The 27,926-nt window shown below is 39.1% G+C and overlaps 1 protein-coding gene across 3 annotated transcripts; it reads right to left on the bottom strand.

Annotated features, from left to right (window-relative positions):
• Window positions 1–106: 106 nt before the first annotated feature.
• On the bottom strand, window positions 107–27,659 carry si:ch211-106e7.2. 3 transcript variants are annotated; one of them, NM_001442413.1, is given in 5 exon segments: window positions 107–628; window positions 8,823–8,885; window positions 8,977–13,626; window positions 25,615–25,722; window positions 27,576–27,659. In NM_001442413.1, coding segments are annotated over 3 exon segments (4,794 nt in total). In that variant the 5' UTR covers window positions 13,568–13,626; window positions 25,615–25,722; window positions 27,576–27,659; the 3' UTR covers window positions 107–488.
• Window positions 27,660–27,926: the final 267 nt, after the last annotated feature.

The raw sequence follows: 27,926 nt of genomic DNA, 5'->3' as shown, positions 1-27,926 counted from the left end.
TCTTGTTCACAGCATTGTCAGTGAATATAGCCATTTCTTCAATGTTTCATTTTACATGAATCATGTTTTGGCAGGCTTTAAAAAAACAGGAGCAAAACAGTAAAACTACAGGTATTACAAAGTGTTTTATTATTAAAAAGAAAAACAACATACTTTTACAAAACTACAAAAATACTCACATTTTTACACACCAACAGAATCACAAACATCATAACATACAAAATAAAAGGCCCTTCATGACAGCAAGTTTTCAGAATTGGCAGTCTCACAAATACTGGAGAACTTTGCTATTAGCAACCGCTGAACTGGATGACCATCGTGCAAATAATGCATATAAAAATGTATCACAATCTTCATGTTCATGTAAACAGTTAAAAATGTGTCAACATTTCATTTGAGGTATCTTGTTTTTACAGGAAGTAAAAAAACATGACAAAAGTCCATTTGTTTCAATTTTAATCGGGGGGAAAAGGGTCTTTCTTTGCAATTCAAGTCTGCTTGAAGGTGATTTCCCTTTTTTCCTGATATTTCTTCTTGAATTCTTGAAAGAGGCTACACGGACCAATGACATCTGTGGCCTGGTTGGACTGTGTGCGCTTTTTCTTCAAGGGGCTGAAACTCCACACACCTGTAGACATACAAGCAGATTTAGGGTAACATTACAATAATTAAATATTTATTAATATTCCTAAAGAGAAGTTAAACTCCCTCCTACAATGTTAAAGTGTTAGTTTACAAAAAATATTTTCTGTCTTTAAATATTCTCCCTTATGTCGTTCCAAACCGAACACAAATTGTTATTTTAGATTAAATCTGAGAGCACTCGTCCTACACAGACAACAATGGTCCATGGCCATCGCTGTCTGCACCCCAGTCTATTGTACAGTTACCAACAACCATACTACTAAATACACCCCCCTCTCCCACTGTTCATCAACTCTGTTGCTTGGAACCCAGAATTTTGGAGACAAATGTTGGCAGGCGTGGTCAAAAGCGGTGTTTCTCAACCATGTTCCTGTAGGACCACCAGCTCTGCACATTTGCCATGTCTCCCTAACCAAACACACCTGATTCAGATCATCTGTTCGTTAGCAGAGACTGAATGACCTGTAATGGGTCTGACAAATGAGACATCCAAAACATGCAGTGTTGGTGGTCCTTCAGGAACATGGTTGAGAAACACAGCTCTAGACCAGGAGGGTCTCAATCCTGGAGGGTCGGTCTACTGCAAAGTTTAGTTCCAACTGCAATCAGACAACTGGGCTAGCTACAAGCTCTTGCCAGGCTTTCTAGAAACATCCGTGCAAGTGTGTTGAGGCAAGTTGGAGGTAAAATCTGCAGGATTCCAGCCCTTCAGGACTGAGTTTGGGCACCCCTGCTCGAGATTATACCTGCCAACATTTGTCTCTGAAGTTCTAGGAGACCGGGGATCTGAGATCAGAGGAACAAAGTTGACAAACGGGGGAAGAGGGGGGTGTATTCAGTAGCATGGTTGTTAGTAATTGTACAATAGACCAGGTTGCAGATGGCGGCAGCGATCATATACTACATGAAAGTTGAATACTACAGTACAGTACTTCAGTAGTACATGATGTCACACACTTTAAAACACAAATTACTGTTATGTTGCCAAGTAGGCTATTAGACTACATTTCTGTTAGAATATAACATTAGCCGCGATTCAGCAAGTTCAACCATGAATCTTGTTAGAAAACGAAACCTTGCATCTGAGAATATTTTGGATTCGTGCCGACTGAGAAAGGTAAACCAATTATTATATCATAAGCTTTTGTAGGTTTTTTTGAGTGTTAAAGTGTGGTTTAATATTCACTGCTGAGAGTCCAAACACTGAAGAGAAAATCCATCGATGCGCAGCTCCACGGGTCCCGAACCATGCAACCTAGTGGCGATTGATGGCGGCGACGGAAAAATAAGCCACATAGGCTATAATCAACTTCTAAACGCAAGCACCCAGCTATTCGGTCAGATATCACAGAGGCTTTTCCAGAAATGGCCAGTTACAAAAGAGAAAGTGATAAATGGAAGACATTGATAAGAAATGGAGCAACATATTTGGTAGTTAAGAATGCGCCGCTCCGCAGTGTAGAAGTGTTGTGCTTTCCGAGAAATGCGGGAGGCGGAACAGAAGCAAGAAACAGGATCTGCGCATTTGCGCTACAAGCACACCGTCTGAATGTGTATTGCTGGAAACATTATAATCCCAATTAGGTCTTCACTTAAACCGTACAAAGTCCCCATGTTAGTTTTTCTGGCAAAGAATTTAAAATATAAACAGAAAACATAAGGTGGAGAGAACCTACGCTGTTTTTTTTAAACATTTGACTTATATTGTCACTAGCAGGCTAATATTTTTGTACTTCTTATAATTATTACTATTTATACTATTACTGATTAGTAAAGAGCCATATAGGCTATTTGTTAAGTTCTTAAAAATGTAACATTTAATCATTATTATACGATTTCAATCAGTTCAAGTTATTTAATATTTAACTACAATATTTATCAGTATTGTGTTGTTTTATTAAAGAAAGTTCAAAAATAAACCTGCACGTTTATACGGATGTTTTATTAATTAATATTTAATTAAGTTATAAGTTATTCCTTAATTTTTACATAAAGGGTAATTTAACTAAGGTAGGCTATACTTTATTTCTTGGTGGTACGGGAGGAACATATTTTGCCAGTGAATAATATTCTCTCCACTCCACAAAAAAAAATTGATAAATAACTTGATAAATAAATCACATGCAATAAGCCTAGGCTATATTGTGCCGACAAGAACAAGCCCTAAAACAAAGTCTAGAGAGAGAAGAGTTATTAATATGCAATTAATATTAGTTAATAATAATAATCATAAACATGAACTGCTTTGTATGATAAACGCCTTCACAATGTCGTGTCTACGATCTTTTCTGAAAAACAGATAATCCATGCAGTCTCCCCGGCCAGGTTTTCATCTGTTTTTTTTTTTCTTTCTTCTCGCTACAAACAATAAAGTATCAGCACCAGACCAGTGGTTTAAATTATATTTTACTTATTTCTTTTTGTTTTATTTAAAAAAGCATTAATGTTTAAAGTTTTGTATTGCATATTTTTAAACATTATTTAGCCTACATGCAGCGAGGTTGATGCGGCAAATCCCCTTTACTCATGCACTATACCCATTGCATTTATGACACTGTAAACTTGACTTGGCAGGCTGATCATCAGGAATTAAGTGTCCCAACTTATCACTGCTGCTGCATAATGGGATGTTTCTTATTACAACTGTTAGCAATGTCAAAATGAAAGCAAACATTAAAAAGGGTTTTGCGTTTTATCAATTGTTTAGTTTTATTAAGAATGAAAATAATAAATTATAATATTAATTATAGTGCAGACTACTGTGCAGTGTCCGACAAAACATTTTTATTAGGTTACTCTAAAAGGGGTTTTATCACGACATACATTGCAAATGGCTAACTTTATGTCTTTATTGGACACTTAAAAAAAGACTGGGGAACTCGTGTTGCAACTGGTAAGCTCCGCTCTGCTGTTGTTTACCTGTGAAAAAGCAGTGCAAATAATTTACGTCAAATTATCGGCTTCTTTGATCGGCACTTTTGGGGTTAGCCGATCAAGCTATTTTTAGCCAATATCGGCCGATCAATCGGAGCATCACTACTTCTGCAAATTATATTCAGTAAATTTTCTCGGCCCCCCAACAAGACTATTATATAAAACAGGATATTATTAAGCAATGAGAATATAAGTTCATAAAACAAACACGGTGATTTTATTCAACAGTTTCTTCTCCTTGTCAATTTAGGCCACGTGTTCATGAACCACTGATGGCATAGGGTCTGTTTTGAAGATATTTGAACAAGTTGGGACTAGGGATGGGCAGTATGACCAAAATGTTAATGTCACGTTATGAGAAAGTTTATTTCACGGTAACGATTTCTTTAACGATAAAGGTTTTTATAAAGGTATTTACGAAAAAGGACATGATCTTATTTGAATAATTAGCATTATTTTTAACCCAATAAATATAGTAAACAAAATTTGACTTTCTATGATCAAAAAAATCCACTGTACAACACACTTTTTATGTGGAGAGATATTATTATTATTATTATTATTATTATTATTATTATTATTATCATCATCATTTCTCCAGTAACGTCTCGCATATATGAGACATCCCAATAACAGGAAAATAAAACTTAAATTTGAAAATATGAATATGTAAACACTAAGGAAATATGGAACAATTACATTTCTTGTATAAACCTACACTGGCCTTACGGTGCAGTTACAATCATGTCATTGATTAAGTTAAGTTCGATATCTTAGTGCATCAACAATGCTTTCATGCACAATTTTAGATTGACCGGCAGCTAGCTCTATGCAACTCTCACATGGTCACCCACTGAAGCTAAGCAGGATTGCGCTAGGTCAGTACCTGGATGGCAGACCACATAGAAAAGCTAGGTGTTGGAAAATAGGAATCTTTTTTCAATATTATTTTTGTCTCTTTTTCTTTTAATCAAAAAATTATTTGTATTGGTCATGTAAGGGTCATATATTAACTGAACTTCTACTGTTGTGTGTGAGTGCTGTGCATACTAATTAGCATTTTTGCAGAAGTAGATAGATGTGGGTCCAAAATTAAATTCAGCTCTGCAGAAACTTCCTGTCTGAAGAGAGGTGTTAAAACTGAACACAGAGCACAGAAAGTTGTATGCTTTTTTTTGTTGTGCAGAGAATTTGTAGAAAAAGTGGAAGTATGTCTAAGGTGCGGCCAATGGAGGACTGAACAATGACTGACAAATGACGAATTTCATTAAACTCCACCTGTTAATATCAGTTGTGTATATATGCTGGAGTCAGGAAATGTATGTTAGTTGCGAACCTCTTGAATGTAATTCTTGTATTGCATTGGGGTAACGCAACCCAGAGCTCTGTCATCAAATTATTCATTTGTATGTAATAAATTACTAATATTTTTGACATTGAAGAAAACACTCTACAGACCTTTTTTTATTAACCACGCATGGAATTGGCTTGATATTCCAACATAGGTTTTGCTGAAAAACTGCGGTTGGGTCCTAACACCCTAGTATATGGATGGGGACTTTATACTGCTCAGTAAGTGCAGTCTTTCGAATGAGATGTTAAACCGAGAAAAACAGCTGATCAGAGCTGTGTCTGGGCCAGTTAGATCCTTTCAAGGTACACCCAGCACTGTAACAACACACCAGAAGTTGTGCCTAAATGACGGATGCTTACAGCGGTACTTTGAACTGAGCCGGTCCCAGTTTGACGACCTGTTGCCCCATGTCAGGAGGTCGATTTTCCCTCAGGACAAAGGCATTTGGTTAACTAACCCTTTAAGGCTGGGACACACCAAGCCAATGGTCAGCCATTGAGAATCTGTCAAGCTAGTTTGTATTCTGTGTTTCATACATCGCCTGTCATGGTGCTAATATCAGAGGGAGTGTGCTTCGTCTGAAATCGCTAAATATAGTATGCTAAAAACAGTATGCGAGCAGAGTAATGGCCCGTTTCCACTGAGTGGTACGATACGGTTCGGTTTGGTACACTTTTATGTCCGTTTCCACTATCAAAAGACGCACCAGAACCAAACCGTACCACTTTCTCGGGACCCTTTCAAAAGGGTCCCAAACTGCAGAAAGGGTCCCAAAAGGTGGAGCTACACGCGCAGCTGAACGCTATTGGTTTACAGAGATACGTTATTCGTAGACTCAACAAGCCAGAATGTAAACAAAGGACCCGCCATGTTTGAAATACACAGCGAGAGATTACAGCAGAATTATATATGCATATGCAGCCATGGTCGATCCTGCAAAAAAACCCTGTCGTCGTCATGATAAACAGCCACAAAGCCATGGAGAAGAGCGGATTTATCCTGTGCCGCGTAGTTTTTTACGAGCCAGTCTGAATCCCCAGTGGTTTCGCTTTCTTCTTTGCTCTCGCCGCGCATCTCTATCTAAAATAACAAACTTCTTGAGCTGATGATATTAACATGCACTTGATTATTGACAAGCTTTTGGAAACCCGATCCTGTGAGAAGCTGACAAACGAGAGTGACACATTCAGGAAAAAAAAAGGACAAACGCGATAGTGGAGCGCGGAAAAAAAAAGGCGAAGCCAAGGAGCACGTTATTTCTTCAGCAAACGTGAACAAACTGCCTTGTTTTAATCTTTATTATCACCTTTTGGACTAATATGAACTGGGAATGATGGAATGTCTCTCTAACAGAGGCTTCATGTGCTGCTGAAGATTAGACACAGATGAGAGGTTTTCACTGACTGTAGGTTATACTTTGTGTTGTTTTGAACCTAATTAATAACGAAATGTCTGCTTTGAGTAGTTCTTCTGTAGTTGGTAACATATCGGAGACTGTAAGGGTCTGTATGTGTTAATATATGTTCATTTATTTATTATTTATTATTTAATATAATTACAGACGTTACAGTAGGCTATTTCGCACCGTCATTGATCTGCAGTTATAAACAACTCCTGTTAATAGAATAGTTAGTATTAAAGATTTATACAGAAGTGTTTATGTGTGTAAAGTGTCTGTTTTGTGAGAAGTGCTTTTCATATGATATGTGAACGACCTGTGCAGCTTTATTGTAGACATTTGAGCGAAAATGACCTCGACTGAAACTTTGTCATACACCACGCCCACCAAAAGGGTACCCTTGCTAGTGGAAACGCAAGCCTGATAAAGGTGACCCCTACCGACCCGAACCATACCGTACTGTACCAGTCAGTGGAAACGAGCCATAATATGTCCAAATTCATAAGCTGGGTCTCATTTTAGAGGCTGCATCCTCTGAAGGATGCAGACTTCAAAGTTAAGTCCTTCCAAGTCCACACAAGCTGAACCGACCATTTTGAAATGAGACATTCTAGCCTACAGAAGAAAGATCTCGTCACCTAGCAATCGTAACAGCTGTCGTTAAGAAGCGGTTATAAAATATGTAATGACCAAGAGATTTTAAAACTTATTTTAAGCAATCTGAAAGCAAAGCAAGGTTTACAAAACAAAAAATTATAGTTGCTTTGATCCATACATTTACACATAAAAATGCAAACGGTCTATAAAATCACTCTTCAGTAAGAAATTTCATACACTTTGTTTTTAAACAGGTTTAGATATCCAAGTAAAATTAAAACTAATTTATACATTTAATCTGGGGTTTGCATTTTAAAATGTCCTCCCATTATCAGTGCTCAATGAATCTTAGGATGTTCGAGGTCACGAAGGATCCAGCGATTGTATCCTTAATTACCTGGGAAACGAAGCATGCATTTGAAAGAGCCATCAAATTATTTTGAAATGAGATAGCCTTTGTTGCGCTGCAATGACAAAGCATCCTTCAAATGCATCCCTCGGAGGATGCAGCCTCTGAAATAAGACAGCTACTGAATTCAAAAAACAGTATGCAACAAGTACCCAGATGACCAACTACTTCCGGCAACGAGCTATTCGCGCGTAAATAGCCGCGTGAACATTTTAGTTTACTTGCTTCATTCGCGCGTCAAACCCCGCTTCATTCACGTGTCAAATTCACTTCAGAACAGACGCACTCGCGTGATGGGCAGGGCTTCTGTCTGCCCGGTGACTCTAGCTTTATAGCTAAATGGCTAACATGAATTTTATTGAGAAATTTACAGTGTTTATGTGATTTATGAAGACTGAAAAACAGCGTCGGTACGTTTAGGACCGTGTCTGAGTCCACTAGATTTTTTCAGAGGTGCATGAAGCTCTGTGAGCACATAAACCCCTCCAGAAACTTAACGTGGATGACGGAGGCTTTCAGCGGTGCTTCTGACTGAGCGAGCCCAGTTTGATTAACTTTTTGTCAGTGTCGGCTGGAGGATTTCCCCCGGGACTCCAACAACAGGTGTATGTCACAATCACGCCCCCACAAGAGCAAGCTACTGATTGGTTAACGCGGCGCGAATGTCCGCTAAAGTTCAGACTTTTGAACTCAAGCAATTCGCGCGAAACGCGCGTCAAACATGCAAAACGCTCAATTCGCACCGCACCATTCGCGCAATTCGCTATCGTCCTTTCGTATCGCGCCGCAGGATGTCTATTCGCACGTTTGCATTGACATTGAAAATGGCTTATGTAGTATATCAAGAGTTCCATTCATACTACATAGAACATATTTTTCTAACGGTCGAGTAGTAAATTCAAATTCAAATACAGCACCTACTGAGTAGTAGGCGATTTCAGATGCAGCCTCTATGTAAAATCGGCATCAGCCTTCTATGAGAGATCACGGTCTCACTGAAAGAACCAAGTCAGTCAAATGATGCAAATCAAAAGAAAGTGCAAACAATGTTGCTTTTTAGCATTTCTAAAATCTTTGCACAAGTGAATCCCTCTGTAGTGATAGACGTACTGTGGAAATAATACCCACTCCACTACAGTTTGTATGTGTCCAGCACTAGTTCTGATTTCGCTTTTTGAAATGACAATGCAGACCACTGCAGGCATGGAAAGATACATTGCTCATGCTCGTTTCAGTTGGCCGTTAGTGATTTAATACATTCACACGCATCTTTTTGGTCCAGACAGGACCAGTTGAAGCCAACATGAGGTGACCGAGTCAGTTTTGGTTGCCACTAATTCTTTGATGTCAGCTTTGTGTCCCAGGCTTTACATGAAATAGCAGACATGGGAATTAATTCCTGCGATGTGTTGTTTTTTTAACTTCATCATCCACTACATAAAGGTTACAGTTCAAGTAAACACCACAAATCTTGTGAACAATACCTTGTGCTGTTGAACCTCCACTTTTCATCCTTTTAGCTTTATCATCGTCGGGGACTGATGTCGCTAAACATGAGGGAACAAGAATTGAAAACAGTACATTAGATACCCTTATGCACAGAATGTGTAGATAGAGGCTTAAATTCTAAGCAGTTACCATTTTGTGTACTTAATGACATTTCGAGTTCAGCTCCATCTTGAAAGTTAAAAGACTCCGGCAATACTTTAAATTCCAGTGCAGTTCCCTCCAATGGCATCAAAGCAGGATTCCCCAACTCATATTTACTTTTCAGTACATTTGCTAGTGGATGCGGTAGATTGGATACCCCGTTCTTTCCTCTGATGACAAATTTATTCATTGACATTTGTTGCGTTGTACACTTATTTTGTCTCTTTCGCTTCTTATATTGAAATTTTCCATTGGCATTTGGATTTAATATTTTTCTGATTGATGTTGGTGAAATTGCATTTTTGGAGAGTTCAGAAACAGGATTTGATGGCAAGTTTTCACACCTTGACACGTTTTTGAAGGGCACATTTTCATCCACACCAGCTTCTGATTCCACCGATTTGCATCTAGGGGACTTTCTTTGCACTTTAATGTTCTCATTAGATGTCATAGTGATTTGAAGAGTTTCTGGAGGGTCTTCACAACTTTCTATCCCTTTATATCTTTTAGTTGGCATAACTTCTTTTTTTGTTCCAGAGGATGACCCATATAGTGCGAGAAATACGCTACTGGTCTTCATCTTAAAATCAGCAACTTGGGCATCTTGCTCAATCTCATTATGATTCAGGGTTGCGTTTGCTGCACATTTTAAAGGCGATCCATCTCTTGTCTGCTCTGAAGTTTCAGTCTCTTCCGCACAAGCCTCTTCAGATCTTGAAACATCTTTATTCTCTGTCCTGTCCATGGTAGGATCTTTTGGAATATCATCTTCTTTGGTTTCAGAATCCTCTTGGATTTCAAAACACTCCATTTCAGAATCTTCTGTGGTATCGGAATCCTCTGTGGTATCAGAAATAATCTCTATTCCACATTCCTCTACTTCATTAGTTTGTACATCTAAACTGGAGTCGTGAATGGGTTTACTTCCTTTTTCACTCAACTCAGATTTTTCATGGCACATGCACAATGAGCCATTATCAAAGTCTAATGTTTGGAACCATTTAGCAAGACAACAGAAAGAATCCAACTCCTCTTTACCTGAACTCCTCTTTGGTTTCACATCTTCTAGGACGACTACTTCATTTAACTCCAGATCTTGACATTCATCCTGGTCCTTAGTGGAAATATGAACTCCAGTGTCATTGTTCAAATCCTTATTTTCCACCTCACCGGCAAACCAAAGTTCAGCCGCTTCATGAGAAAGAACACTGATCTGAATGGAGTCTAAAGCATCAATCTTGTTAATCTCTTCGTTTGTGTCCATGTTAAGTCCATCACTATATATTTGATCAGTCTTACATCCAACACTCTCTTCCTTAAGCATACAGTCAAGAACAGGCATTTCGACAGTGGATTCATTTAGAATTTTACATGGTTCTGTGATTACCGGATAAAGTTTAGGTGGACTTTCATTGCAACTTCGGTTCATTGATCCAGTCAACACTGGCCTTTTGGTTCCTTTAGAAAGATTGCCATCCAGGCCTGCCATGGCCTCACCAAGACCATTAGTTTGTTCTGAAACCACAGTACCTTTGGATGAGCACTTGTCCATCTCTTCCAACCTCGGCATGCTTATTTGTCCTTTAGTAGTTGTTGTGTATTGGATTGAATTTAACAGACAGGACTTTTTCTCTAAAGCAGAAGAAATGACTTCATTTTCCATGAATTCACCAGCAAAGCATTGCTTAGCCACTTCATGAGGGAGAACGTTAATCATAAAAGAAGCTGAACTGTCCACCTCATTGTCTGGACTTGTGCCGTCGGGTGGATGTACAGTATTTGATTCACTGGTAGTTTGTTCTATAAACATACTGCACTTTTGGGAGTAGTTATCATCAGTCTTATTTGGTGGTGTAGTCATGTTTTGTTCAAAGTATTGTTGCGCCATTTCACGAGGAAGAACTTTAATCTCAAGAGGAGCTGAAGTGTCCATCTCAACGATCTCTTCTTCGTTTGTGGTTACAGAAGATTCTTGACCAGGTTTTGAAATGGTGTCATGCGTCCCACAGTCACTGTTCATTAAAATTTGACTAGAACCTTTTTTCTCTGAAGTTAATGGCACAGACATCTGCTGTACTTCAGCCTCAGGACTAAGTGCTAGTGGATTTGTGCAGTCACTTTGGGCTAATGTACCATTAGGAGAAACAGGACTTTTGGCTCCAGCAGTATTACATAAACTTCCATTCAATCTTGGTTGTGACGATGGTTGATGCTTTCTTTTTAAACTGCTGTTTTTTCCAGACAGGTTCTGACACTTTAATAATTCTTGACGTTTTTTGATTATCCTCACCAGATTTGCTAAACCATTCAGTGGTGTTGTAGTATTTGGTTGGGAAATAACTTGTTTATGATCCACACTAAGCTTCACTGCGCAATTGTCAGTCATAGGTGGAGATTTTTTGCAAAGCCTTTCACTCTCTAAATTTTTGTCTGATATTGTCTGATCTCCGACGTCTTTCCTCATTTCCACCGTATCCTGATTATGTTCAGCTAAAGGTGTGACTGAAAGCAATGCGCTTTGAAGTGCAGATGCTGAATTTTCCTCCGGGGTGAAGGCAAACTCACGATTGAGCTTTGGGGAGGTTGTGCAGTCACTTTGGTTGGTATATTTTGGTAACACAAGATGGTTGGCTTTAGCATCATTACAACATTGATTCTCAGAAATGAACATTCCATTCAGGACATCTTGCTGATCTGAATCCTTCACACTGGTAGTCACATCCTCCAGAGTATTTGTAATATTGGTTTGACTTTTGTTTTTTTCTGTAACCATACCGTTATGTTTTGGTGATGAGTTAATGGTCAATGCGGAAGGAGATTGGCCATTATAAACAACAGACAAGTTTTCAGGAGTCCTCTTTTTGTCTCTTGTTGCTTCTTCTAAAACTTTGTTCTCCACCGCTGTTGGTTTAAACCTAGGAGGAGATGGCATTTCAGCAGCTTCTTGAAATTCGCTTGATGTCGTCGTTGTATAGTTTTGAGTCGGTTCTGTAAAATTTTGACAAGACCTATAGAACCAAGAATATCCACATTCCTTGTCAATGTCGTCAACGTTTTCATTAAGGTTCAACCAAGATGATTTATATGTCGTTTTCGGTGGCTCTTCGTTGTGGTTTAAAGTCTGAAAATCCTTGATAACTCTGTTGCGTGCATCGCTTTTAATTTGCCTCAATATCACAGGCTCTTTCATAGAACAGTGAAGAAAAACCTCTTCCATTACATTTTCATATATGCCGGTCTGGACAGCCTCCAAAAACTTGCGATAATCCCCATTCCAGTAAAGCTTTAGGATTTCCTTCCCAGCATCATTTTTGTGGACATTCTTTTGTTGCGAATTTTCAATTTCCTGCATCATGTTTGTTAAGGTATGCAACCGATCTAATGGCCATTTAATAAAAGGAATAGTTTCCGCTTCACTGGTTTTGTTATTTGTGATTGTGCAGGTATTTATATTTTTACTTGGCTCAGTTTGCATCGGAGCTGAATTGGATTTCTCTGGATCTGCTTCCACACGTTTAAGCTTCGGCAAACTTGCAAAGTGGCTCTGGACGACTGATTTGGCAGTTATAACAGGACTTTCGGCTCCACATCCACCATTCAGCCTGGGCTCTGCTGATTTTGGTTGTTGATTCTCACTTGTTGGTTCATTTTTATTTTCTGTTTGATTCCTAAGATTTGTGCAAGCCTCCAGAGTATATGGAACATTTGGTAGATGTTGTACATTATCTTGCACAGACCTTGCGTTTATTTTAATATTAGCAGATTCGTCCGTAAAATCAACAGATGTGGTTCCTATTGGAGATAATGGTGTGACAACCGCAATAGCTCTCTGTGCCCAAGTATTTTGTACACACGTAGAAAGTGCTTGCACATTAGCATGGGTTGCCTTCTCAGGAACCGTTACCTGGTTATAGCAGCCACTAAACGAATTACTTTGAGATGCATTTTCTGTTGGCTTGTAATTCAGATCAGATGGCAAGCTTAACCTCGTTTTCGATGGTCCTGGGGTCAAATTAGGAGCATTTGCATGTTGCTGCCTGTTGTTCAAGTTGATAGTGTTTACATCTCTTCTAGCTTCATTACGACTTATGGTGTCTATTGGTTTTGCTTTAACCTGTGGTGAAATATTTGGGCCAGCTGCCAAGGAGGTAGTTTTCTGTTGCACATACAAACTGCTATTTGATTTAAAGGCACAATGTGAACCACTAGGAGCATTATCCGTGGGAGCAACTGGGAGATTTAGGTTTTGGACAGGTACAAATATTTGGCAGTTAGAAGGCACATTCCATAGAATAATCTGAGAGTCCTGAATTCCTGTAGGCAATGTATATATTGGATGAAACTTATTTTCTTGTGCACGCTTTGCCTGAATGCTACTAGTCAAATTCTGTTCACGGTTTGCTTGCTGGATGGTGACGTTTGTTAGGTGATTTTCAGGGGTGGTTTGTCCTGGATATGAGGATTTTGCAGAATTAGTTGATACACATTGCTTGTAGATGTTTTGGCGTAGAATTTTAGGTGTCCCATCTCCTGGTGTGAACTTTTGCAGTTGTCCTGATTGTTTGGAGTTAGCTTGCATGCTACTGAATGTTCGCTTGTATCTCCAGACTGAATGTAGGGGGCGGAATCATCACATGCCTGGAAAAAGATCAACAATATTTGAAATTGATAAACAAACCATATGAGATTAATACATTTTTTGAATGGATCCTGGGCTATTTATCTACTTGTTAAACAGTCCAACTCAAGCAACATCAGACTTTGTTAGAAATTTAGTAAGACATTGAAGTTGCCAAACTTTGTCCCTTAACTAATTAAAACATATTGTAAAAGTACATCCAGATGGTAGTTCATGCAGAATAAAGCTGATAAGCATTTCGGTAGCCGGCCCAGATAGTCATGCAGTGCAAAAACATCTGTGACAAGACTACTTTGAAAATCATAAAACTCTGAAATTTGCATAAATGAAACTTGCCTGCATACAAACCCAAACTGGCTTTGTACAAATTAGTTGAAAACAGTGATCCGAATTACCTTGACCAAGAGCCATTTTGATCAGAGAACCCAAAAAGCAAAGTCACCAAAGGAGAACGCTTCTTTGCTGTGCAGAGGAAGTGGTAACGGATGTCTAAAGGGAATCTATAAATCTGCCTCGTGCTTAGTTCATCATTAATTTGTACACAAATGGCTATTGTATGGTCACAAAGATCTACTCATTTAAGAGTCACCAGACCTAGACTTCCTGATTAAGCTAACAGAAAGAAAACTAGTAAAATTACTAACAAAGAAACCTCTTGTGTAAATCCTTAAAATTGGTGGAGGGCTTTAAATTGGCATTGACAGCGCAATGTGCAGTGAACAAGATTTCGTGTTGAATATTGTTTTGGATGAGCCTGCCACAGTTAGGGCAAACAAAATAGTGTAAATGGAGCTCGGACGTACTACATCCCCACACGCGACCTACTCGCATCAGTTATGCCGCTTCACTCCCATTTATGAATCCTGTCACATGATGTCATGGGATACACTTTAGAATTTCGCCAAAAGTAGTAGATTATCCGGGTAATTCACTCTTACTGTTTTTCAAATTCTATAAATTCGGACATACTACTCCGCTCTCATGCTGTTTTTAAGGTACTACACTACCTAATAAAAACAGTCTTGTTGTCGATCCCAGTTGTTATCGCAACAAATTGATCATTTGGAAAAGTGGCAGAGGGTAGATTTTTCTGATAAATCCTCTGTTATATCTGAATCATCACAAATAGTGCAAAATGCCTATTTGAACCTTGTAGTGACCTTCAGTCACGTTTGGTGAAGAAAAAAATGGGGTAAAGATCTGCTCGGGGCTAAATTTTGAATCCCGCTCCCTCCCGCCAAGTTTTAGCCCGAACTCGACCGCTCCCGCTTATATTCAGCATTTGCTGTCCCACTGCCCGTTCCCGCTAACGAGTCGGGGGAGAACAAAACCGAAAACCAGCCAGCTATACAGAGTCCAGACAGCCTATAACAAGCTGTCTGTATAAACACACACACACACACATAAGCACCAAGCAAGTGACAGACACACATGGGCATCACGCTCTGTCTCTCATTCAAACCAATGACTGTAAAAAATATGGACGACGCGACAGCCCTTTTTCCCATTGAACGCCTTGAGGGCAAAACGCCTGCTTGACGGGCACAAACTGTCGCAAAAGACTGCTGAAATTGGAGCCAGACATGCGCAGAAGGATTGTCTGATGGAGCCAGAGGAGGAGCCGCGAAAATGAGCAGAGTCGAGCTTCCAATCAAACGCTTTATGTAAAATCAACTACGCCCCCCGAACTTCTCAGCATGCGTTTGCTGTCATATCAACACAAATGGATGTAATAACGTTAACAAATATGAGGGTTTTAAATATTCAATCGCTCCAGGCCGCAGCGCATAACTTACTCGCGGCGTCGCGGGCTGATTCCGGCTCGCATGCGGCAGCGCCTGCTCGCTCGGCCGCCGCATCTGGCTCGATTGACTCGGGCTGGAATTGGGTAGTGAGTCCAGGCATCCGGAGCAGGTCCAGCAGAGGTAACATTAGTCAGTCTGAGCTCTAAGAGATAAGTCTCCGGCAGGCGAGAATCTAGCCGGAACTGTGTTTTGCTATCTGGGTGGCTAGGCGTGTATCAGCAAACTAATAAAGCCCGAAAAAAGCCCTGAACTTAGCGAATAAACAGTGTTCCACCAGGATCATGTATGTCAGAAACTATAGTTTACTGCTGAACTCATTTTGTCATGGTAAAATAACACAGAAATCGAATAATAACATTTCAGTCTACTTCAGTCTCCTGCCGAAGTTCAGACGCCGCGCTTTGAGAAACTGTCAATCACAGCTGTCAATCACGATGACACGCCCAGCATTAAATTACTGCTAAAAACAAACTGTTTACAAAAATGAAGATCTGCACCTATTTCAGCACAATAACCAGTGCCTTAATCGACCAGAACCATCTTTCGGGACATTTTATTGTTCATTTATTATTCATTTAAGTGTAATATTTTTTTTTATTTGGGCTCAAGTCTCCTTCATTAACACGGAGGAGGCGGGCTTTATGACTTGTACTGCAGCCAGCCCCCAGGGGGCGATCTAACGGCCGAAACCTTCACTCAAACGTAGGCTTGCAGCACACTTGATTCAAACACATACATACATATACACACGCATTCACGCACACAAGTTAAACGCAGCATCCCGCTGTCTCATTCACACACATACATACGCGTGCTAGCTCGCTCATGAGGGAGGGAGCGATATTGTTAGATCGCCCGCTCCCGTCCAAAATTAAACCGGTTACCGACTGCTCCTGCGCTTTGTTCGGAAATGTATTCCCGGGAATGCAGACCTCTAGTTTGGGGTTACACTCAGTATGGGGGCATGCAAGTGATCTGCAGAGTGGAAGCCAATGGCTATGTATAAGAAAGGCTTACCCCTGATTTGTATTTGGTGTCCATGTCTGTGGGTGTCACCATACAAAATTAAGAGCACAGCTTTTAGATTATAATGTCTTATTGCTCAGTCATAAATTAAAATAAAGGACGCATGACAGCTCAACAGGACTCTGAAAAATAAACTGTGGAACTCTGACCACTGTGACGAGAGTTTACTTGCATGTGACTAAGGGTGCTTTCACACTAGCACTTTTGGTCCGCACCTGGGTTCACTTGACGTCATAGTACGATACCTTTAGCTAGTGTGAATGTGTCTTCTGAACATGGGTGCACACCGGTGAACTGTACCGGAGTCCGTCTGAAAGAAGTGGTCTGGGGTGTGGTTCATGCGAACTCTGGTGTCATGTTTAGTAACTTGGTGACAAGCGGGACTGAGCCAGGGCAAACTCATTTCTGCTCATCTCCTCCAAAAACAGCTTCTGCAGACACTGTGTGATGTTCTGAATGTTTATAATATTTTTGTGGCAGATGGACGAGAGTCGCTTTCTGTAGGTCCAAAACTAAAAGATTCAGTAAAAGCAGAATGACCGCGATGCAATGTCTTTCCATTTCTGGGCTTTGCTTTCATGACTGTTATCTTGCATCAGCCGTAAACAAAACAGCAGCTCAATGACGCAAGCGTACCGGGGTTCACCAGCGTGAACCAAAATCAACTGAGAAGGTGGCAAGGGGGGGACAATCGAACTTGGGTACGGTCCAGGCATTGAATCAAGTGTAAAAGCACCCTTTTTTAGCCATTTTGGTCCATTTAGAAACTTTGCAGTGTAAAAGCGAACCGCACCAAGAGCAAAGTGAAATAATTGTAATCCCAGTTATGGAAAAAAATAAAATAAATCAATCAATGTACAGGTGTGAAAGCACCTCTTAAGGTTGGAAACAGGGTTTTCTTTGGTCTGATTCATCCTGCCCCTTCAAATTTTAGCTGGTTGGAAGTCTTCACATTAACAATGATTTGTGTGGATCCTGAATCACATATTAGGAATCCTAAAAAGCAATAAATCAACTTCTGAGCTTTGGTTCCAACCACATAAGTTCCCAAGCAAAGCAAAGTTTATTGAAGACCCTCTAAAGCGAGGACTTGTGCATTTGGATAGGTTGCCACCAAACTGCAACATAGCCAAACTAACCCTAACCCTTGATACTCGGAAATGCACTGCACCACTTTAGCTGAAGCTTGCCGCTAGCTTCTGTTGAAAATGGAGATGACTTTTGGCTATTTTGACGCTCTCTTGCCAATGGTGGCATTAACGCACAGTAATGTGGTTTAAGTGAAGACAGGAGTCAAAAGTTTTAGGCAACCAAATTCACAAGATCACAATGCCCAATTACCACAAGGATCACACTGTCCAAGGACAAATTATTAATGTTATTTTCAATGCTTAAAGAATCCATCATGGAGCAGCTGCATGAACTTACAAAGACGGTCTAAGCAGCACAGCCATGAAGCAGAAGAATACGAGGGGTATAGAATGGGGCTGTGCAATTAATCTAAATCCTATTGAAATCATGATTTTAACATGTTTGTATGATTTCTAAATTACCTTATGCGGAGATAAGACTGCATGATTTTAGCCTGATTTTGACCCGCCGACAGGTTGACAGGGTACCCCCCCAGGATCCTCCAAATGAAATTCAAGGCTTTTTAAGACCTCTTCAATACCATTTTAAATGAAATTCAATGCTAACTTTGTACCCATTCCGACAGAAGTATGAGGAAAAATGTCAAATCTGTATTAAGTTTGAACCCTAGAAAATAATTATGTACTTATTACGTACAAGTGGGCTACTTTAATTAAATAAAACATTTTATTTAAATTTTCAGTTATATTTAATACATACGCAACAGTGTGGTCGGCCACCCAGTAGTAAATATAAAGATCCAACTGAAAGTCAAACATGATCATAAACCCGTTGGCCTTATTGACCTGGACAGTCAGTTCTTTAGCTATAAAAGTATCTGAATTAAGTAATGCAGTTTTGTTGCTTCTGCACAAGAATGTAACTGCAACCTCAGAGTCAGGAAACATGGTTTTAAAAACCTATGTAATGTTCTCATTCGATGTGTAAGAGTGGTGCTCAGAGATTGTTTTAAAGGGTCACGAAACACCAAAACACATTTTTTGAGCTGTTGACAGTCGTATATGTGTCCCACACTGCTAAAAACACTATAAGGACACCTATATTTCACTGAAAAGTGTAAATTGATTGTTTTTGCGTTATTTCAAGCAAATTCGTACTTCCGCTGCGTCACGGTCATGACATAATAGCGTGTATTCCAGCGTGCAGACTGTGCGTCTGTGCCAGAGTGTCTTATTACGTCTTACAGTGTGCTGCATTAATGCATGAGTAAGGCTTGGTTCAAACCAATCAGCGCGCTCTATTGTGCAACTTCATTAATATTCATTACTGCCACAGTGTTTAAACGGCAGACACACCACGTTGTATTGGCAAAACAAGTGTGAAGTGTTGCTTTTATTGTTTGCTGCAGTTAAGTTTCGTTTTCATTTTCTCTCTGTGAGATCTCAGCTGGAGTCACGTGTGGATTAACAGTGTACGCGACGCTCGACAACAATAACTTACGTGTCTAAGGAGGAACATTGTTTACCTGAGAGCTGTTCTCATCTGCAAACGCTGAGATACGGATTCTCTTGTAGTTTTCTCTTAATAAAGACGCGGCTCTAGTTGCTGGTGATTGTCCTGTCTCTACAGATTTGGTAAGTGAGCGACCAGGGCTCTTTGTTTATTCAGTTTGTTCGTATCGAACTAAGTTAACTATTGCACCGAGTGTAAACATGTTAGCACCACAACCAAACTTTAAACTTGTGTAGGGTTTTCGCCGCATTTAGTGACCGGAATAACACACGTGGCTTATTGACGCTACCTGCCGTGTGCATCTAAGTTTCCGGGAAATGCGGAGGTTTTTTTTCTCTCATTCGCCGTGTGGTATCAAACATTGCATGAAAAATACACGCTTAAAGCAGTTCCTCGAATCAAATATCTCGTTTGTCGCGAGGGACATGAATGAATTCCCTGAATGAAAGAGCCAAACTGCAGTTAAAGTCCACCATTTGATAATTTGGCAAATAATTCGACTACAGATGTCCATGTAGGTTAAACACCATCACTTTCTCCCGTCTGTGTGTCTGTGTGTGTGTGTGTGCGTGTGTGTGTGTGTGTGTGTGTGTGTGTGTGTGTGTATTTTGACTCTGAAACTCACGCGTGCCCAAATAGACACTCCCACACCCTCCCACTTTAGTTCCTCCGACACTCCCCCCTAAACAGAGCTGGACACGCCCACTTTTCTGACTTTTTCCAAAGTAGAGGTGTGAAAACACCCTGCTGAAACGAGGGGGTTTCATGGCCCTTTAAATCTAAAAGTGCAGCATGTTTAAAACTACTGATTCTTTAGCGAAATATTTGACTCGTAGTCAAATAAACAAATGGAGTTGGGTTAAGATCTTTTGTTGGATCGCACTGACGTCGATACAATACATCTCCAAATATGCACGCGCGCGTGGGATTATCACAGACGAAAGTGAGGAGATGTCGCCGACGCCCTCTCTCTATTTTGCCCTTGCTAAAGGGAAAAGGGTTTTCTGTAGTTTGCAAAATATGTGTTTAATTGTGTGTTGTAACTTGTAATCGTTTAGCATGGCTTGTAAGCTCGTATCTTTTAAAGATTAGTGATTGTACTGTATGTCTCAGATTAAATCTGTATGGGGCTATTCACATATCGCGTCCAAAATAACATTAAAGGGCCATGACACCCCCCACTTTCGGTTAAAGTCTACTTCAGAATTTTTTCAAAAGATGCACGATTAATGGGCGTGGAGCTCCGTGAGCATCGGGCAGGAGTGGGCGTGGCCAGCAGGGGAGAAGGGGAGCGAACAACTGTTTTTGACAGTTAGCTCACAAAATGAGACAAACCGTGAGGAGACGCATGAGTTTATAGTTCACAAAGTTAAAATGCAAAGAAATAAACAGTCATTTAATGCCCTGCTACATTTGTTATTCGTAATTTCATATACACATAACCACAATATATATCATTATAAAGATAAGTGTGTTCATGTAAACACTATAAATGAGGATTCTCCCTTGATCCCCGGGTCTAAATTATAGATCTGAATGCAGACTCAGTGCAGCAGGTCTCCTGACCTGTCTATTTATGTGTCTGAATGTGAACGAACTCCTGATAAAAGTCAACGTCCGCCATTCTTCAATTCTCGCACTGCTCTCCAGACAAAAATGCTTGCAGCACACACACAGCTTTGCTATATGATCGGCCCTGACAGGATTGCGGGGAAAAAACATGCAACAAACCCCGTGGATCATGGAAACAAAAACATACGAGCCTTCATGAACGGCTACTGCGTGCTGTGGGTCTGTGTCTCACAGCTTGCTTGAAACTGGCAGGTCTGCCTTCGGAAAGCACGTGCTCTCATGAATAATTAAGCAGCTGGCTCTTCTCATAGGATGAGAAAACTCCGCTATGAATAATAATGAGAAACCGACGCATCATCATTGCACTTGCAGTTCTGCGATACGTCGCCGAATTTGATCCCGCCCCAAAAATCATTTTAAACCCGGAAACTGAAATTAGCTGACAAAAGCTCAAAATGATCCAGTTTTCCCCACAATTAAAGCTGACAGGTGCCAACATTGTCTTAACTGATGCTCAACACACACACATCTGTTAATATACAAAAAAAAGTTCTCCAGGGTGTCCTGAACCTTTAAAAACACGATGCGCGTTCCTTCTTTAACCGATTTAAATGCCTTTCTGAGCTGGCGATCCTCTGCTATTTGCCTTTACAAAGGTCACAATCCTGCACACGTGCGGCGCGGCCAATTTCCAAAAAAGTTAACATTTTTGCCACTGTGTGAATTAATACTGAATGCGTGTTGTTATTGCTTGGGGTAAGGTTTAACAGTAGAGCAATATGTTGATGTTTAACTGCATTCATTTATTCCATTTCTGAGTTGGGCTCTCATATGCCCTCTAGCTGCTATTTCATAGCCATGGTGGCCTTTTCTCTCCGCCTCGTGCTGAACGCTGTCGACCAATCGCAACAGACTGGGTCATCGGACCAAACAGCACAGATTAGCTTCGCGCTAAGGAGGGGGTTGGGAACAAATGAATCGCTGAACGATTTAAATGGGAGTCGCTGGGATAATTAAGTCAAAACAAATGCAGATTATAAGACAATGAAAGTGTTTTTTGACCTTGCACGCATACCAGCTTGTTGTTGGAGACCCCTAAAATTAAATTTGACCTTTTTTAATGTAAAATAGGGGCTCTTTAAAAAAATAAAAATAAATAAAAATACACCTCCTTTCAGAAGTACCACTATTGCAATATAGAAAGTATCCAAATGAAAATAATGGGAGAGCAAAGACTGTGACAGCACAGCACTTTTGTATTTCTTATATTTATAAATAACATTTCAGGAAGGATGTTCACAATAGCTCTGTGAACACTCTCTGCATTACAATTTGTTTGCACAAAGAGAGCATGTAATATGATCATTTTACATATGGTCATCCCAATCATGACGTGACGGATAAAAACCGTTTCGAAAACAGAAACTTTGTGTGCAATCTTATGAACATAAAAATCACATGCTGCAGTGCTGTGTCATGTGCTAAAACAATCTAATTTAGCAATGTAGAAGCTACGATGTATATGAAGAAAAGATGATTGATGATAAGCTTTACTTTCATTTTCTATATTGTTTAAAGCCTAGGATGGCTCACTGCTGAAGTAGCAAGGCGGCAGGAAGTACTGAGTGACAGACACAGTGATGATTTTCTTCTGTTGTATGTTTATAGGGGCTTGATGCAAAAAAAGGAAGGAAATTTAGATTTTGAAATCACCTACTACTCAAACGTGTTGGACTACCACTGAAGTTTTCAAATGTAAATAATGTCAAATGGTTTATCCATTAACACGTGAATTTAACGATGCCTACTTCACAGAAGATTAACAAAAAACTTATCTAAAAGCCAGCTGTTAACAGAACAGAGATTAGGGCATTTCTGTCCTTATCAGTTCACTCCTCACAGCCCTCCTTCTGATGTCCACTGCACTTCAAACGAAAGACACCAACACCATTGTAAGTGTTGGCTCAATGATAACACAATGATAATTTGGAACATGATGTGCCCTGATCATATCCATCTAAGTGTAAGGTTTCAGAATTTTAAAGAGTCACAAAACACCAAAACACATTTTTTGAGCTGTTGACAGCCGTATACGTGTCCCACGCTGCTAAAAACACTATTAGGACACATTTCACTAAAAAGTGAAAATTGGTCGTTTTTGCATTATTTTGAGCAAATTCGGACTTCCGGTTTGAAACTAATTTTTGAAGCTGCATCACGGCCATTAGATCTTAGTATGTATTCCAGCATGTAGACTGGACGTCTGTACCTGCGAGTACTGTATTACGTCTCTGAGTGTGCTGCGTTAATTCATGAGTAAGACATGGTTTAAACTAATCAGCGCGCTCTATTGTGTAAGCAGTGCAACTTCATTAATATGCATGCTAGCTTCAAAGATTGTACCGAACTACAGTGTTCAGACGACAGAAAGACGACACATGCAAAAGAAGTGGGAAAAGAAAAGGAATTGTTTGGAGATACGGGTCGTCAGTGCTGCTTTTATAACATGCTGCAACGAAGGTTTTGTTATCATTTTTCAGCCATGAGAGCACAACGGACTCGCGTGTGGATCAGTGCACGTGACAGAAATACGTTTGTACAGAACATTCTTTACTCGAGACCTTTTTGCATCTGGAAGTTGCGAAATCCGGATTTACTGCTCGTCTCCTTTAAAAAAAAAACACGCAGCTCCAGTATGTGTTGATTGTCCTGTCTCTACAGATAAGGATAAGTGTGTGCGATCAGTGCTCTTTCTTTGTTCATTTAGATGGCAAATTTATAGTTTGTATCGTCAGCAGTACTCTTTCAATGTTTAAAGACAGACCTTAGGTCAAAATGATTTTTAAGTTACTAAATTTATGTTAATATCACAACAATATTATGGACTTCTGCTGTAAGAGCTGGGGTCCGTTCTTCGTACGTGGATTACTCAATTAGCTGGATTTAGATATTGACGATTTGACATGATCCAGGATCGTTTCGTTCTTCAAAGCTGATCCGAGAGTTGTTGTCATAGCAACAGTTCTGCTAGGTCAAACCTGATCGGGAGCAGGTTCAATTCATATAAACAGGATTAGATCGGCTCAGTTCAAGCAAAGATAATACAGAAAGTATGTTCCTAATTCTGATATTTTCTTACAGTAGTAGTTATATATACTTGGAAAAATGGTACATATTTTTTAACTATATATATAAAGTTATAGTTATTAATAAAATAAAGTTATACATATTAATAAAACTTATGCAATCTGCACCCTCGAAATGAAAGTACAAAGACTGCCACCTGGTGGTGCAAAGAGAAAACTTATTGATATGAACTTTTTAGATCGCTTTAGTACAAATTGTGTATAATAGGAATGCAATATGTCACTTTTTTTAAAAGCAATAATACATTTATGCAGTCATAAACATGATTTGATAGTTAATATGCCAGTGTTTTGATGCTTCACAAAAGTTGCAGACGCCTTTACCAATATGAAAATGCTTTTGTAAACAACCAGTTATTCTTTACACCGATTAAAAAAACGCTACAATAATAAAGAAATCTTTTCTAAATGTAGAACTAAATACATTGCTTTGCATTGAAATACATGATGATACACTTGACACATGACAGTGTAAAGCCTGCAGCTCACAACAAATGTGAAAGGTTATCGCGTGTCATATTTAACAAACCGTTTACTGCTAATTTGATGTAATTTTGCTCACATGGATAATTGAATATTAATCAGATGATGTCATTACGCAGCTGTGCCGTCAGCCAATCGTTGCATTGCTGATCATGATTTCAAGGATCGATAGATCTGTCCTTCACAACACACGCAGCGATCTCAGATCAGTTTATCCAGACATTCTAATCTGATTCGCGAACTTGTTTGAAGAACCAAATTAGCGAGAGATCAGTTATCAAGATTAAAAGATCCAGGATCTGCCAAATCATCTTAGATCATTTAAGCGAGGTACGAAGAACGGACCCCTGCTCTCAGAGTATAAACATGTAAAGAATGCCATCAAACTTTAGCCGACTGTTGTGTTTAATTTTCACCGCATTTTGTGACAGGATTGTCTACACACACATGGCTTTCTGACCTACCGAGTGCTTCTGAGTAACAGAGAAATGCAGAGGTTTTTTCTCTTATACGACATGCGGTATCAAACACTCCACTCTTTAGACACAGTCACTGTCTTTCTCCCCTGTGTGTGTTTGGTTTTACAAATGGAAACTTCCATTTTTTTATTCAAATCCTTCCCCTTTTCCCTCCCCCGACACTCCAACCTAAACAGAGCTAAACACGCCCACTTTCCTGACTTTTTCCAAACTAGAGGTGTGAAAACACCCTGCTGAAATGGGGAGTTTCTTGGCCTTTTAAGCCTTACGTCAGGGATTCTCAAATCCAGCTCACAAGATTTACTTTCCTGCAGAGTTTAGCTCTAAAGCCTGATTTATACTTCTGTGTCGAGTGATTAGCGTGACCCACGGTGCATGCCTTGCGCGAAGCCATTTATACTTCTGTGCATTGTTTGTGTTGTTCTGCAATAGCATGTACGAAACGCTAGCAGGCAGTGAGGTTATGTTCCTCTGTGCCAAGTTTCTTTCCAGGTGTTTTGTTTTTCTAAACGCTATCCTTAATGTACAAGCGCTTAAACTCACTCAGTTTGAGGCAGGAACCGGCAGACGTGCAACAATTTTTAACATAAGGTAAACACAATTTGATTTAAAATAAAATGGCGAGGGCTGTGCAACCACGTAAAGGCTGCGCCGTAGCATACACATTCACTTGACGCAGAAGTATAAATCAGCCTTAACCGCAAACAAATACATCTGAGCATGCTAATCATTAGCTATGTTTCTACCCATCTATTTTTATCTGCATTTTGGACATGCACATAAAAAAAAAAGAGAGTTAATAACAGCAGTAAAGCAGCGGCAGTAGAGTTACTTTGCATTGCAAGACTAAATACACATTGTTATTCACTTGCCTTTTTTGGATCCATCTTTTTGACATCTGTAGTCATGTATAGCTGCACTGCAGAAAACGTTTCTTTCCTAGTATTTTGTCTCGTTTCCACTTTAAATATCTAAAACATCTTCCATCAAGACCAGACAAGAAAAATGGCAAGAGAAAATGAAGTGATGCTGAAAACTTCTGTTTGAGATTATATCTTAAGATAATTTTTCTTACCCCATTGGCAAACAATTTTGCTTGTTTTAAGCTAACAATCACTTAATTTTGAGGTTAAGCGATTTCTTAAGCTATTTCATGTGTCTAGTATGTATCTTCATTTAAAAACATTTAGATTTATTTTTTTGAATAAAGGGTTGGAAATGAATGCTTTTTTATCCGATTAATAAAAAAATAATAATAATAATCAACAGATTATTCGATTATTAAAATAATCGTTAGTTGCAGCCCTAGTAGGCACATAACGGAGTAGGATAAACTTTTTTTTCAAGAAGATGTGCATAAACTACGATGGAAACGCTTTTACTGAAAAAAAATTACTGTATGCACATAAAAAAATGTTATAAGAGATCATGTGATGATAAAAATTTGTGTTAATTTACAAACCAGCAAACTGAGCACATAGTAAAACATCTGAAATGTTGTTTTGGCCATTCTAAAACACATTAACCATTTCAGTATTAGTGTTATTATATTATTAATTACCTACAGGACAGTCAAGAGTGTCTGTGCTTTGCATCAAACGACTTCAAACGCCACAACTTTCATTGAGTGTCAGCATTGATTTCTGATTTATTAAATACATTTCAAAAAGTCAGGCAGTTTCTCCTACTGCAGTAAATTCCATTTTTACTTTTGATATCTGGCACCAGTTATTCAGGAAGCGACGATTTTGTTCGCTTTGACTCGGATAGAAACGCTTCTATATTCGCAAGTCTTTCATGCCATATTCCAGTTTTACGCATACATTTAATTCGAATTTTTAGATGGAAACACAGCTAATGTTTTTAGGATCATTTGAGAGAAAAAAAAAATAAATAACTATTCTTTTTTTTATTTTTTTTTATAAAAGTCGCAGGTAAAATTGTTTGATCAGGGTTAGAGCCAAACTCTGCAGAGCATTGGCCCTACAGGGTAAATCAGAGGAATCCTACTTTAAATAATGTCACTAATGTTTTTCTACAAAAAAAAAAAAGTTACTTTTTCCATATAGCAAATGCTCTCATATGATTTATAGGTTATGTATGTACACAGATTTTGTGATATTAATATTATCCTGCTTTGTCTGTACAGTCATGCACATACTTGTTTGTAGAGCAAGTAGCCTAGTTTGGCCGTTTATTGTTTCTAATAATTTCTCCCATAAGTAACTGAATAGGAAGTTCTAAAACATCCGGAAAACGAGCGTATTTCAAGTCTAGTAGATTAAGGAACATAAATAAAAATGTTTAAATATCAGAATTCTTAAATTTAAAAAAAAATGGCATTAATACAGCCAAAATAACCAAAAGATTCATCACTTTCAGTAAATGAATGAACTATAGTTAAACCTTTGTGGTAACTTTACAGGTATCTTTTTACAACATTAACTATAATATAACCGTGGTGTTTAACGTAAACAGTGATGCGTTGATCAACCCATCACACGCTCTACGTTTTTCCACTTATCGAATGAACAAAAAGCTGAAGATCAAAACGAAACCATAAACTTACAGGAAACGGTCGCTTTCAAAAGCATTGAAACCATTTTATCAAGTGTGCCATTTCTAGTCGAAAAAGTTTTAAAACGTTGTTTTAAATGACCAGGCTTGCCTGGTTCTCCGACGGAGGTTAAACTTATTGACAAAAAAACAAACATTCCGTAACATACAATTTTCGAACAAGCTGCAAAAACATCAACTCAAGGAATGAAACAGCGAACGGAACAAGTTCACAAGTTCACAACAAGTTCACGAACGGAAGAAACAGTTTACTTACTGTACACTCGTTAATGAAATGCTCCTCTGTTTACTAGGAATGTATAGGAATCTGCAGCTCTTTGCTATCAAGCTAGCTAGTAATAACGTTCAACAAGCTCCACATGAGTTTTTATCATCGTGGGGCGGAAGATAGCTCATGTTGCCAAGTCCGCTTGAAAATGTGAAGTCGGTACTAAAGTTACAGTTTTGTTTTTATCATCATGCTTAAATAAAATTATATTTTAATATTTTTATTAAAAAACGTTTGTCATTGATTTCATATTACTATTTTGCTGTGTTGTGTAGTTTCTTCAGTACAATAGTGATCGATTTTTCGCTATATTTGCGAGGATCTGGCAACGTAATAGAG

The sequence above is a fragment of the Danio rerio genome, chromosome 25 (genome assembly GCF_052040795.2).
Source record: "Danio rerio strain M-AB ecotype USA chromosome 25, GRCz13ab, whole genome shotgun sequence".
In the NCBI taxonomy this organism is placed as follows: Eukaryota; Metazoa; Chordata; class Actinopteri; order Cypriniformes; family Danionidae; genus Danio; species Danio rerio.
The sequence above is the reverse complement of the archived record's forward strand: the minus strand, read 5'-3'. Positions and strand labels throughout refer to the sequence as shown.

Coding starts and splice junctions, on each gene's coding strand:
- si:ch211-106e7.2 (XM_087310268.1), bottom strand. CDS start 13,567: ATGCAAGCTAACTCCAAACAATCAGGACAACTGCAAAAGTTCACACCA. Junction 8,886..8,976: donor GTCATTAAGTACACAAAATG/GTAACTGCTTAG, acceptor CCTCATGTTTAG/CGACATCAGTCCCCGACGAT. Junction 629..8,822: donor TGGAGGTTCAACAGCACAAG/GTATTGTTCACA, acceptor GTATGTCTACAG/GTGTGTGGAGTTTCAGCCCC.